General features: G+C 40.6%; 1 protein-coding gene across 1 annotated transcript in view; it reads right to left on the minus strand.

Moving 5' to 3' along the window:
• Positions 1 to 6787: 6787 nt before the first annotated feature.
• Positions 6788 to 13414, minus strand: part of BBS2 (Bardet-Biedl syndrome 2) — a 33029-nt gene continuing 26402 nt past the window's right edge. The window contains exons 16-17 of the mRNA XM_042918756.1: positions 7974 to 8122; positions 6788 to 7267 (exon numbers count right to left, since the gene is read on the minus strand). Coding sequence (XP_042774690.1) covers positions 7161 to 7267; positions 7974 to 8122 — 256 coding nt within the window. The 3' untranslated portion in view covers positions 6788 to 7160. The remainder of the gene's footprint in view (positions 7268 to 7973; positions 8123 to 13414) is intronic.

The following is a 13414-nucleotide window of genomic DNA, read 5'->3' on the forward strand; positions in this document are numbered from 1 at the left end:
GTTTGTTTTTTAATACTCATAAATGACTGCTGATTCTGTCCTTCCTAAGCATACCGGTTTAGAAAGGTATAGAAACTTCTGTCCTGTTCTGGGTGGGCTCATTATACTTCCTCCCGGTGCCTATGGCTTTGTTTCACTGTGACTCCCTTAGGACAGTGTGGACTTAAATGATGATGGTATTCCTGCCTTGGTAAACACCGGGCCCCAAACCACATGGCCCCTGAGACTTCTGAGTGGCTGCTTGTGCCATATGTCATCATTCCTGGGGACCCACTGCTTTTCCATCCTGGAGTTGTGGCTCCTGTATAACTAGATGATTCTAGCCTCGCATGTGTCTTTCCTGTCCCTAAATACTCTCGGGTCAGCTATAAAATGAGTTGCCTGTTTTTCTTTTAAGAGAACAGATGCTAAAGGCCACATCAAAATGCCAAGAGGCTGTCCATTTTGTTACATTCTCTTCCCTGAACTGGTGTGAGGCTTATGTGACAACTACCACCTATACATGGGGGTGTGTACGAGGGGGGGTAGTGGTCGCTGCATCGTTAGCTACAAGATGCTGTTCTCATTCCAATACTGTCTTCTCGTTTCCTCTCTGTTTTTTTACATTGATTACCAACTGTTACCGTAGCTTTTATTTGGGATTTTATTAATCAGTAGGAAAAGCATTGGGCTTTTATCTTCTTTCATCTCCTAATACTTCAAGTACTCCCTCTAAAGTTGGCATTTAAATGAAGAGAATGAGGTTCACTTCCTTTAGGTTGATGGTTTCAAGATTTTTTTTGATTTTGTACCCCAGATAGATAGTATCTAGATAGATAGGGATAGCTATCTAGAAATTTTACACATGTACGAATATTCAGTATTGTCATAAAACACTAATTTTTCTCGGGTGAGATGAAAAAGACGTACCTAGAACTAGCTCTAACGTCTTCCCACACACACACAGTACCAGGCCAGTTTACATGCGTACTGTTTATTTGGTGTTTTTTCAGTTTATTTATTTTGAGAGAGAGACAGGGAGAGAGCCAGCAGGGGAGGGGCAGAGAGGAAGAGACAGAATTCCAAGCAGGCTCCGCACTGTCAGATCCATGAGATTGTGACCTGAGCCAAAACCAAGATTCAGATACTTAACCGACTGAGCCACCCAGGCACCCCTACATGTCTGCTGTTTTGGAGACCAGAATTCTTTCACCACAGGGGCGCCCGGGTGGCTCAGTTGGTTAAGCATCCGACTTCAGGTCAGATCATGATCTCACAGTTGATGAGTTCGAGTCCCGTGTCGGGCTCTGTGCTGACGGCTCGGAGCCTGGAGCCTACTTCGGATTCTGTGCCTCCCTCTCTCTCTCTGCCCCTCCTTTACTTGTGCTCTATTTCTCTCTCAAGAATAAACAAACATAAAAAAATTTTTTTTAAAGAATTCACAGCACAGTGACACGTGGGATTACAACAACTTTGTAAATAATGGCTTACATGTCAAAGTTTGCCTTTTCTTTTCAGTTCCTACAGACTGAATAAAGGTCATCCCTACAATATTATTTTCGCTCACTTGCTTTTTGATGTGTTTTCATGAGCGGGAGAGGGGGGAATGAGGTTCTAGTGAACAATCTGTCAGTAGCATAACTGCAAGTGGAAGGCCCAGGGGAAAGCGCCAGGGCGCTTGGAAAAGAGATACTCATGGCTGTAGGTGACATCTAGGAGGCCACCCCACTTTTCCAAATCTGGAGCGCTCAGTCTAACTCTTAGCATTCGTACAACGCAAGCGTTAAAATGTGTTTATTAGTTTCTCCTTAACCTCAGTGTGTTTAAGGTCTGCACCACAGCAGAAGCTTCTGTGCTCTACGCAAAAGGATCTCGCCGTCCGAAGGGAGAGACTCCTGGAGGGCCAGGCTCCGACGTTTCCATCAGTTACATCATCTACGGGAAAGATGGTGTGTTCGCAGGGCACTTTTCTGCACTGAAGACACTCAGTGATTGAGAAGCTGGTCTTCCTTAGTACTTCATTCTTCACCTGGATTTTTAGGGCTTAAAGCCAGTGTCAATAGTTGTGGCAAAAGAGGAACTGAAACACGGGCATCTTGTAAATCCTTCTTTCAGGTAAGAGCTGTTGATGTTCACCTGTGTAATAGATGGCATCTTCTCTCTCAGCAGTGAACCTCCGATTCTTATTGTTCCTTTTAGCGAAGGAAGATTATTCCCCCGCCTCAAAGAGAACAGCTTTATGTTTTTTCAGATTATATGAATAATACACGTTCGTTGTGAAGAATTAAAACATGTAAAAATAAAAAGGCAAGCTCATTTGGAGTCGCGCCATCCTGGCACAGTCACTGTGGCGCTTTGTAAGGTACCGACTTGGCTAACCTGAACCACATTTCCCAGAATTCCGTTCCCAGTCAGGGTGAGCCACAAATTCTTGTGCAAGATCTGGGGGGCCCGGATGAGGCGGTAGCCATTTAGTAGCTCACCACGTGGCTTAGCCAGAAGCCCACCTCCTGGTGTGAATCCGCATCTGGGCTGCAACTGTCCCAGCTGCCCCTGGATGTTCAGCATCTCTGTTCGAGGTCTCCCTGCCCGTCCTCTGGGCTTCCAGTTCCCGCACGAGACAGACAATGTGCCTCACAGAGACTGCTCTGCCACTTCCTAGAGCTGCATAAGGTCAACCCCCCAGAACAAATCCCCTTTACGTGTTAATAATGACGGACATTAAGAACATTTTCGTAGTTATTTGGACAGCATATTAGCATTTCTGTTAGGAGGAAAAATAAAACGTTCAAGGAAGAACCCTATAATAATCTAACTTCAGTACACTGTTTTAAAGATGCGGAAAATGAAGCCTAGAAGAGAAAGGGGCTGTTTTTTAACCTGGTTTTGAACTTGGCTTTCCTACTGCTCACCAACCACCTTCCAAACTCTACTGAATGTGGTGGTTTCTTTTCCGCAGCGGGGAAAAAATAAATCAATGCCTGGGCTACCTTTGCTAGACCAGCATTTCTTCAGCTAGGAGTTCTGGCTGCCAGGGTCTCTTCAATACCATTATGTACTTACTCGTATATTACTCAAACTGAGTGAGAAAATACAAACCCTGTTAAAAGGGTCACCCTTTGTGACACCAGAGGCAGGCTCTCCAGCCCTAATGAACAGAATATTCCCGCAGAAACACATGATTTCCTTCTCTGATTGATGCAAAATCAGTCCACATAGACAGCTCTGAAAACTACTTGGGAATTGTCCATGTGGCATCGTTTTAGGAAAAGCAGATTTCTGTACCATACAAATAAAAAGATGAGTCAGGAGCTACAGCATCTAGTGTGGGCAGGGGCCAGATGGGAAAGAGGCAAAATGCAAAACACCAAGCTGCAATGGGTGTCTTACTGTACTTTAGTTTCAAAGTGAAAAGTGGAGATAATTTAGTTCTGTGATCACAGGACTCTGCACTGGCAGATCTGCAACTGCTAATTATAAAATTTGAAACATAAATAATGTTAGAAATCATCCTTGTAAAGCACTTCTAGGGTTGCATAATTGTAAAGTCCCTAGTTCTTTGATTTTTGAAGCCACGGATGGGCTGACTAAAGGCAGGCAATTCCACGGAGAGCAGCGGGTGCCTCTCTGTGCTCGGGGCACTGGCTCGGCACCACTGGGAGGAGAAAGGTGATTGAGACGCAGCCCCTGTTCTCAGTGGAGGATTAACATTTACCTAAACACAGAATGTAATAAGGGTTAAAGAATAGACATGGGAGGGGAAGGGTCTCCTGAGGAGAGAGCATTTGAGCTGAGCCTTGATGTACGTGGATAGGCAGACATGGTGGGAAATGATAAAAACCATACTCTCTAAAATATTGAGTACTGAGGTGCCTGGGTGGCTCTGTCAGTTTAGCGTCTAACTCTTGATTTCGGCTCAGGTCATGATCTCACAGTTCGTGGGGATCAGGCCCCACATCAGGCTCTGTGCTGACAGTGCAGAGCCTGCTTGGGATTCTCTCTCTCCCTCTCTCAGTAAATAAACTTTAAAAACAATAAAAATAAAAAATATAGAGTACCTTAATCTGGATGTGGGCAGGGTGACTTTATTTAAAAGGATGCTTAAAAAATGACTAAAAAGCTTTCTCCCAGATCCCAGAATCCTCAAGATCAGCTTTTTTTTTTTAATGTTTATTTTAGAGAGAGAGCAAGCAGGGGAGGGGCAGAGAGACATGGAGACAGGCTCCACACCGTCAGCACAGAGCCCAACACGGGATCCGAACCCTCACCCCAAGATCAGCTTTTTTTTTTTTTTTTTAAATTTTTTAACATTTTTATTTATTATTTTTGAGAGACAAGAGTGTGGGCAGGGGAGGAGCAGAGAGAAAGAGGGAGACCCAAAAAATGAAGCAGGCTCCAGGCTCTGAGCTGTCAGCACAGAGCCCGACGTGGGGCTCGAACTCATGAGCCATGAGATCATGACCTGAGCCAAAGTCAGACACTCAACTGACTGAGCCACCCAGGTGCCCCCCGAGGTCAGCTTTTAAATGAAAGCTCAGTGTTCACTTAAAGCTTCAATAAAATTCAGCAACAAAATAGAGCTTAAGCCGTGACATTTTAGAAGGCGCTCAGATTCTATCAGGATAGAAAAATGTGACAACAAAAGAGAAATAATTGATAACCATTTTTCTCAACCTTAAGTTGAACACGGTGACTTCTGAGAGGAAACAGATGGTAGAATGTTTTATGAACATTTTCACCTGATCCAGTCTTTACATGACTGGGAACAGTCTGGAATAGCAGGAGGGGCACGGCTCCTTGGTTTCAAACCCACACCATGACTCACCAAGCCGTGAGACTCTAGAAAACATTGTGCCTGGGCTGAGATAACTACTATCAAGAGGATCAAATTATTGTGAAAATAACCTATTTTAACCTGTAAGTCAGGGCGATGTAAAGCTACCTTACTGCAGGTTAGCCCCTTCAAGACTTGCCATGAGTATTTTTAGGTCTAAGAAGGAAGTTTTTTGGCTGAAGAACAACAGAATGACCTTTGATGAGATTATTAGGATCCCTAAAAATGAGTAGTGTCATGCAATTAAAACCAACACCAACTAGAGATTTTAATCCCAAAAGCTACAGACAGGTTAAATTATGGTCATGATAGAAAAAGAAAAGAGTAGGACTCGAATTTTGCCAGTAGCTCTGTGACTCTGGCAAATAATTAATCCCCACAGCTCAGTTTCCTCACCTTTGAAGCACCTGTAAGATGTTTTTCTACTCCAGGGATTATGAAAAAAGAACACAGCATATATGGGTCTTTTGAGCTTATAAATTGAAAATGCAAAATAAAGGTATTATAGGGCACAGTCTCATAAAAATTAGGATTCCACAAAGCTCCCACTTCAGAAATAGAAGAGGTCATTCAAAATTAATTTACCACAAGAGGATGGCTTCACTTCCCCGCTACTTAGGAATGCTGTTAAGATGTGAAAACGATGAATGTTTTATTTTTTAATTTTTTTAAAATATAATTTATTATCAGGTTAGCTAACATACAGTGTATACAGTGTGCTCTTGGCTTTGGGAGTAGATTCCCATGATTCATCGCTTACATACAACACTCAGTGCTCATCCCAACAAGTGCCCTCCTCAATGCCCATCACCCATTTTCCCCTCTCCCCACACCCCCCCCCCCATCAACCCTCAGTTTGTTCTCTGTATTTAAGAGTCTCTTATGGTTTGTCTCCCTCCCTCTCTAAACTATTTTTCCCCTTCCCTTTCCCCATGGTCTTAAGTTTCTCAAATTTCACATGAGTGAAAACATGATATCTGTCTTTCTCTGACTTATTTCACTCAGCATAATATCCTCCAGTTCCATCCACATTGTTGCAAATGGCAAGATTTCATTCTTTCTCATTGCCAAGTAGTATTCCATTGTATATATAAACCATGTCTTCTTTATCCATTCATCAGTTGATGGACATTCAGGCTCTTTCCATTCCTCAAAAAACTAAAAGCAGAACTACCCTACAACCCAGTAATAGCACTACCAGGAATTTATCCAAAGGATACAGGAGTGCTGATTCATAGGGGCACTTGTACCCCAATGTTTACAGCAGCGCTTTCAACAACAGCCACATTATGACGAATGTTTTAAACATTAAACCAGTCCCAGAATCTACCTTAAGGCAAAAGTTTCACTCTGAGGGAAGGAGTTGCTAGCTGTTGGCACAAACACCAGCTTTCTCTTCCTTGCCTCTCTGCAGTGAGATGTGGCCATGTTAGCTAAGGGAGCATGAGTGGAAATGATAATGTGCTATTTCCAGATCATAGCTTTGATAAAAGCTTTCCCTTTTCTACTGACTGGGATATAAATACCTGTAAGGCCTTAGGACAGCCCTTCTCCAACAGGGTTCCTGTGCCATCAGGTTTTCACTGTATGTGATGAATGTGAAAATTGTCACCCGAACTGATTTCCTGAAACTTCTTTCTCTAGAGAACTCAGGGAAAGGCTGCTCTAGAGGATGACAGGGCTGAATGATCACAGGAAGCTGGGTCCCTGAGTAACTATGGAGAAATCCTAACATAAAGGAGAAATAAATGGGTCATGATAAATTTTGAGGTCTATTAGTTTCAGTAGCTAACATTACTCCAACAACAGATCAGCCTCAACTGACTCCCTTAACGCAAATCTGTTGTTTACACCCACCCCCCTTTCAGTGATAAGGCACACAAATGGAATATCCATGCTTGTGTTTTCCTCCACACAGTACAAATGGTTTATGTAATTCTAATACAGTGGTGATTTTATGGTCAACACAAAGTGTAACTCTTATGTTTTAATGAAAAAGAAAGTTAATTACAAATTCAATTACAATTTCAAGGAAAAAGATGTATCTATATGCCAACTTTACATACATACATACAGAAAAACTGGACTTTGAAGCGCTAACATTTCAAAGTGTTCAAAGTGTTCACCCACTCTACACAAACCTAGTATTGGGTTACTGCCGCTGATTTTAAAAATAGCAAGTGGATCCGCTTTTCAGATGCAGGGCGTTGTCTTACATTTGTACCACTCACCACGGCTGTTACCATTCTTAGCACCTGGGGTCACCGGCATATAATCCAAAGCAAACTAGCCTAGAATTTTAGGGAAAAACACTTTTCAGGAACTTCATTACCTATTGTTTCCTTTCCTAAGAAGAAGCTGTCCCCACACGCATGATTCTGAACAGCATGTTGATGTTGTTGCTTCGAATTGCATCCCGACAAGCAGTGATCACCTGGTTCTTTGGTTTTCCGACTGTGTGGGATGAAACATCCAATCAGTACAATCCAAAAGATCATTCAAAGTGACATTATAAATCAGAGGCCAGCTTTAAAACAGCATAAAACCAGGGAAGAAAAGAGATATATGGTGTGCAAATTTAACTGATTTATCTTACCACTCCCTAAAAAAGGTATCTTTGTGAGGCAATTTATCACAAACCACACCTACAGACCATCTACAACCTAGAAATGAAGTCAGTTCTATAGAAAAGAATCCAAGCTTCTATCTACCTAGCAAAGGTTATTTCTAAAAGAAGGTCAAAGCACTGACCCAAACAGTAGATTTCAGGTCTAAATCTCTGGCTATATTTCGGCTGCTTTTGGTTTATTCTATTACTCTTTCTCTAAATTTTAAGTTGGATACTTAGCTCATTAATTTTCAGCCTCCCTTTTTAAAAAAATAGGTGTATTTGAGGTTTTCCTTTGGGGTATATGTCACTAGGTTTTTCTTGGAAGACACAGCAAGACCTAAGAAAAGGCGCTGAAAGTTTTCCTGCCTCTGAAGTCTGCAGACTGACTAAAGCCTAACAGGCCAGCCAAGGTCAAGTGGCTTCCACTGAGCTGAGTGTTACAGGTGTGCCACTCTCGGCCCCAATATGAATTCTTGAAGCCACCACTACCTCTAATGGTTCTCACCCCAAAATCACAGACTACTTAGGGTGCTACAAAAAGAGACTTACCCCGCAAACGACCTGCTCTTTGAATGGCCTGATTTACTGCTTTGAGGTTCCCCAGTAGCTCTGTGTGATTGTTACAGCGAATTTTGTATCCGTTTAGCAAGTCTTTATTAAGGTCGTACAGTTCCATGTAGCGATTCTTCATGGTTTTCCTGTGTAAATCAACATCAGTGTATGAACCTCATCATACCCCAATATGGCAGGCTTACCTGAGAAAACCTGTAAACTTCTTACGTACATAAAGACACCAATTTTTTTAGCTTTGAAATGTTTGCTTTGACAACACTGAGAAAGTTTCCATCAACATATTCTATTTCCTCCAAATAAATGGAACACAGATGGCCTTTCTTGTTTAGTGGTCCACGGTTTGTTTGAATTTAGGAACCAACAATTAATAAACGCCCGCTGGGTGGGGGAGTAAAGAAAAGTAGGCAAGGCAGTAAGGTGGCTTCACAGTTTCTGATTAATATTCATTGGGCAAAAGTGACCTTATTCTTAATATTTTTAGACGACTGGTAAATTCAACTTCAAATTTCATCAAGGTTTTAAAAACAAAGGCATAAAGGGGCGCCTGGGTGGCTCAGTTAAGTGTCCGACTTCGGCTCAGGTCATGAGCCGGTTCGTGAGTTCAAGCCCCGCATCGGGCTCTGTGCTGGCAGCTCAGAGCCTAGAGCTGCTTCAGATTCTGTCTCCCTCTCTCTCTCCCCTCCCCCACTTGTGCTGTGTGTCTCTCTCTCTCAAAAATAAACATTAAATAAAATAAACTAAAAACTAAAAACAAAGGCATAATATTAAAACCACAATGAGATATTACTACACAATGAAAATGATTAAAATAAAATAAACTGATAAAGCCAAATGCTGATAAGGATGTGGAATGACTAGAACTCTCCCACACTGCTGATGGGAATGCAAAATGTACAGCTACTTTGTGAAATGACTGCGAAGTTTCTTAGGAAGTTAAATATACACTTACCAAATGACCCAGAAATACCATTATCAAGTATTTACCCAAAATAAATGAAAACATGTCTATAAAAATACTGTATGCAAATGTTTGTAGTAGCTTTATTCACAATCACTGAAGTATGGAACAACTCAAATGTCTATTAAGTGGTGAGTGGATAAACAAAATATGGTATATCCATTCAGTGGAACAGTACTATGCCCAGCAATAAAAAAAGAACAAATTACTGACACAGGCAACAACATGGATCCATCTCAAAGGCATTAAGGTAAGTGGAAGAAGCCAGGCTCAAAAGGCCTATACTATATGATTCCATTTATGTGACATTTTGGAAAAGATAAAACCACAGGGAGAAAAATCGGATCAGTGATGGCCAGGGACTAGAGGTTAGAGAGATACTGATGCAGAGAGACAAAAGGGCGATGGAAATATTCTACATCTTGACTGTGGTAGTAGCAACACGGCTATACATGTTTCTCAAAATTTACTGAACTGTAAACCTTAAAAGGGTGAATTTTCTGTGTGGATATAGTAAATTATATATCAACTAAATTGGCTTTAAAAAATAAAACAGATACATCTGAGAGCCTCTAAATGAAATATAAATAATTCAGGAAAAATGGAATTTAGAGGTTGGTGGTCACTTTCCTCCATTTTAGCAGTCAAATGCCTAAGGTCAACAATAGCTCTCTGACTGAAAAAGAAAAAAAAAAGCCAGAGACAGAGTTAAACAGGGGCCCTAGAGGTAGCTGGCCAGAAAAAGCAGAAACCTAATATACCTCAAAGAAAATAATGGGAAGAAAACAAATTACAAAGAGGCAAACCAGTCTCGATTTACAAAGGATGCAATTTTACATCTGGAAAAACTGTAACATAATTTAGTAAAGTAGTAGATTACCAAATCAATATACAAAAATCAGCAGTGTTCATATACTCAAAAAAATATATATATATAGGGGCACCTGGGTGGCTCATCAGTTAAGTGTCCAACTTGGGCTCAGGTCATGATCTCAGGTTCATGAGTTTGAGCCCTGCATCAGGCTCTGCGCTCTCAGCACAGAGCCTGCTTCAGATCCTTGTCTCCCAGTCTCCCTCCCTCCCCCCCCCACCCCTCCCTTGCTTGCTCTCTCTTCTCTCTCTCTCAAAAATAAACACTAAAAAAAAACAACAAGATATAATGTGGAAGAAAGATCCTACTTAGAACTGCAAAAATAAAATAGGCACAAACTTAACAAGAAAGTCTGATACCTATACGAAAGACCTACAACATGACTTGAACACATAAAGACAGACCGTGCTCTTAGTAAGACTGAACATCCTTGTAACAACGTCAGATCAAGTTAATAAACTTAACATGATCCCAGTAAAAACACTTATCTTTTTTTTCTGGAGCTAAAAAACCTGCTGATAAAGTTCACTGGAAAAGACAAGCACAAGCAGCCAGGAAAACCATGAAAAGGAAGAGCAACCTAGCCATACCAGGTAACATACAAAGCACTTTCCATACAAAGTAAGGAAAAGAATGGCACTCCCAAATGAAGAGCAAGACAGACCAAGAAAACTGGATAGGAAATCCAGAAATAGACCCAAGTGCATGTGGAAACATGATGCATGATAAAGGTATCTCAAATCAGTGGGAAATGGACTTTTAAAGCAGGAGTATTGAAACAGTGCAAAAAAGAGAAAACTGAACTTATCACTGTTATGCTAAAAACCAGGATAAACTCCAACCGAAACAGGGATTTAAATGTAAAAGAGGAAAACATACAGGTATTTAAAAAATAGGTTAATTACTCTGAATTCGGTGTAGAAGTTTAAGGAAAAGACTAGCCACTTTGACTACATAAAATTTTCTTAAAACTTCTACATGGCAAAACCAAAAATAAATTTTATTTTTTAAATAATATCCTTTATTTTAACCAGGGCACTTACATATTTTTTTTCTGAGTTGTTTTTTTTTAATGTTTAGTTTTGGGAGAGAGAGACAGCTTGAGTGGGGAGAGGCAGAGAGAGGGAGACACAGAATCCGAAACAGGCTCTAGGCTCTGAGCTGTCCGCACAAAGCCCAACGTGGGGCTTGAACTCACAAACCGTGAGATCATGACCTGAGCTGAAGCTGGATGCTTAACCCACTGAGCCACCCAGGCTCCCTAAAAATAAATTGTTAAAAATCTAATAAGCAAAGGACAAATACAAATGAAAACCTGGGGGAAAATATGCATTTCCTATCACAGATAAAGGATTAATAAACCTAATACATAAACAGACAAGATAAACAGTTCACACACAAAAAGAAAAGCCAATGGCCCTTAAAACAATGAAAAGATGCTCAACACTGCTCACAATAAAACAAATGAAAATTAAAACCACAATGAGACCACTTCTCACCCACTGAACTGGTAAAAACCCAAGAGTGTGCCAACATACTCCATTGGCAAGGCTGAAGAGAAACAGGCACTCTCATACATTACTTCTGAGAATGCAAAATGACAGAACACCTAATGAAAGAGAATTTGGCAATATCTTGCAAAATTCTGTACGCGTTTATCATTTATCCTGGCAATCCCATTTCAGGACTTGTTCCCAAAGGTATCCCGGCAAAAATATGAAAAGATAATATAACAAAGCTATGCGCTGCAACATTATCCATAAGAGCAAAAGAGCAATCCAAATGGAGGGAACTGGCTGAACAAACACCCAGAGCATGAGTGTTGCGCAGCCATAAATACAATGAATAGTATTTCTGTGTGTGACTATGCAGTGAGCACCATATTTTTAATTGTAAAACACCAGGCGGGAAAGAGTAAAATGCTATGATCTATCTATAGAGTGAGAAGATGAGTGTGTGTGTGTGTGTGTGTGTGTGTGTGTGTGTGTGTGTGTGTATTCAAATTTTGACTGGTTATTTACAGTGAAAGGGAGGGAATAGGATGAAGGTGACAGGAATGAGAAGTTGGACACTTTTTTTAATTTTTTAAATGTTTTTATTTTTGAGAGAGAGAGAAACAGAGCGCAAGCAGGGGAGGGGCAGAGAGAGGGAGACACCAAATCCAAAGCAGGCTCCAGGCTCTGAGCTGTCAGCACAGAGCCTGATGCGGGGCTCAAACTCGTGAACCGCAAGATCATGACCTGAGCCAAAGTCAGACCCTGAGCCAACTGAGAAAAGTTAGACTCTTCTGCATATTGTTTTATAGAACTGACTCTATATAAAAGTTTTAATAAATGTGTAATAAAATTAAACCCAAAAGAAAAAAAATGCCAATTCTCCCAAGACCAAAAGCAAAATGAACCAAATGAACCTAACTGTAGATAAATTTGTGGCATAACCAAAAAGGGGGGAAGTATTTCAGATACAATAACTTGACTAAAAATCCCTACTGGAATATACTCTAAAGACACAAAAAAAACTAGAAAAAAAAGTTTTTACTGTTTTCAGCACTCATATTGTTGATGTTGATACTATTCACCAGTCACACTGGTATTATACTAGCAAACAGTCAGGTTGATACTGGTTAGAACCAAGATTTTTCAATGTGAGAAAGAAGAGATATACTTTAAAATAAAAACTAAGAGCCCGCATTCATAAATCTGAAATGGAAACAGAATGAACTCATGATAGTCTCACAATAAAAATATATACATTTCCTGGTTCTACCCATTGAAAAGTCCAGAAACAGTAACCGCCCAGAGGGTGGTGCCCAATGGGCACCTCTCATGCACAGACTATAATCTCTAAATACCAATTCCCACTAAAAGTAACCAAGACTCCTTAAAGAAATGGCTGCTTCCAGATTCAGAAAGATGTACCCGATAAGCCTAAAATATTTTGTACAAGAAAACAAGGACCTAACAGAAAAATTGGCTATGTCCAAAGGTAGCTGTAGCCAACCTGAAAAGGTTTCCAGTGGCCTAAGACAGGACAATTCGGCCATTATACAGAGTAACTAAAATGGACTGAGCACATTAAATATGTTAAAATATATGAGTTTATAAGGATTTAAAAATCTCACTGGTTAGCACAGAGATGCTAGAGCACCAACTCATTAGCTTAAAGCTGATAAATAATCCTTACAAACTGTACCTCAGGGAGCAAAATAATCATTAATTCATAAGGGAATGTTATGCTTCATAGAAGTATTTTGCTAAAAATGAAGAAAAAAATAACAGAATTAGAATATCACTGTTTTGCAAACTCCTAAAGAAATAATGGATCTACGTAATGATCATCAACGACTGGTAACAGAATAGAAAGAGACAACCAGGCATTATATGCTCCCACGTAGAAGTACACAACACCACTTATGAGCTATTCTTGCCAAAAAGTTGAACCTGAGTCTAACCAACCCTCTGCATCTAACTACCATTTTGACAGAAATCCAGGGGACAAGAATACTACTAAACATTATCACAAGGATGCAATCAGCAAAATCCAAAATGGGACACCACAGAAGAGGGAGAGGGCTGGGAAAAAGAATAA

Source organism: Panthera leo, chromosome E2 (assembly GCF_018350215.1).
Source record: "Panthera leo isolate Ple1 chromosome E2, P.leo_Ple1_pat1.1, whole genome shotgun sequence".
Taxonomy (NCBI): Eukaryota; Metazoa; Chordata; class Mammalia; order Carnivora; family Felidae; genus Panthera; species Panthera leo.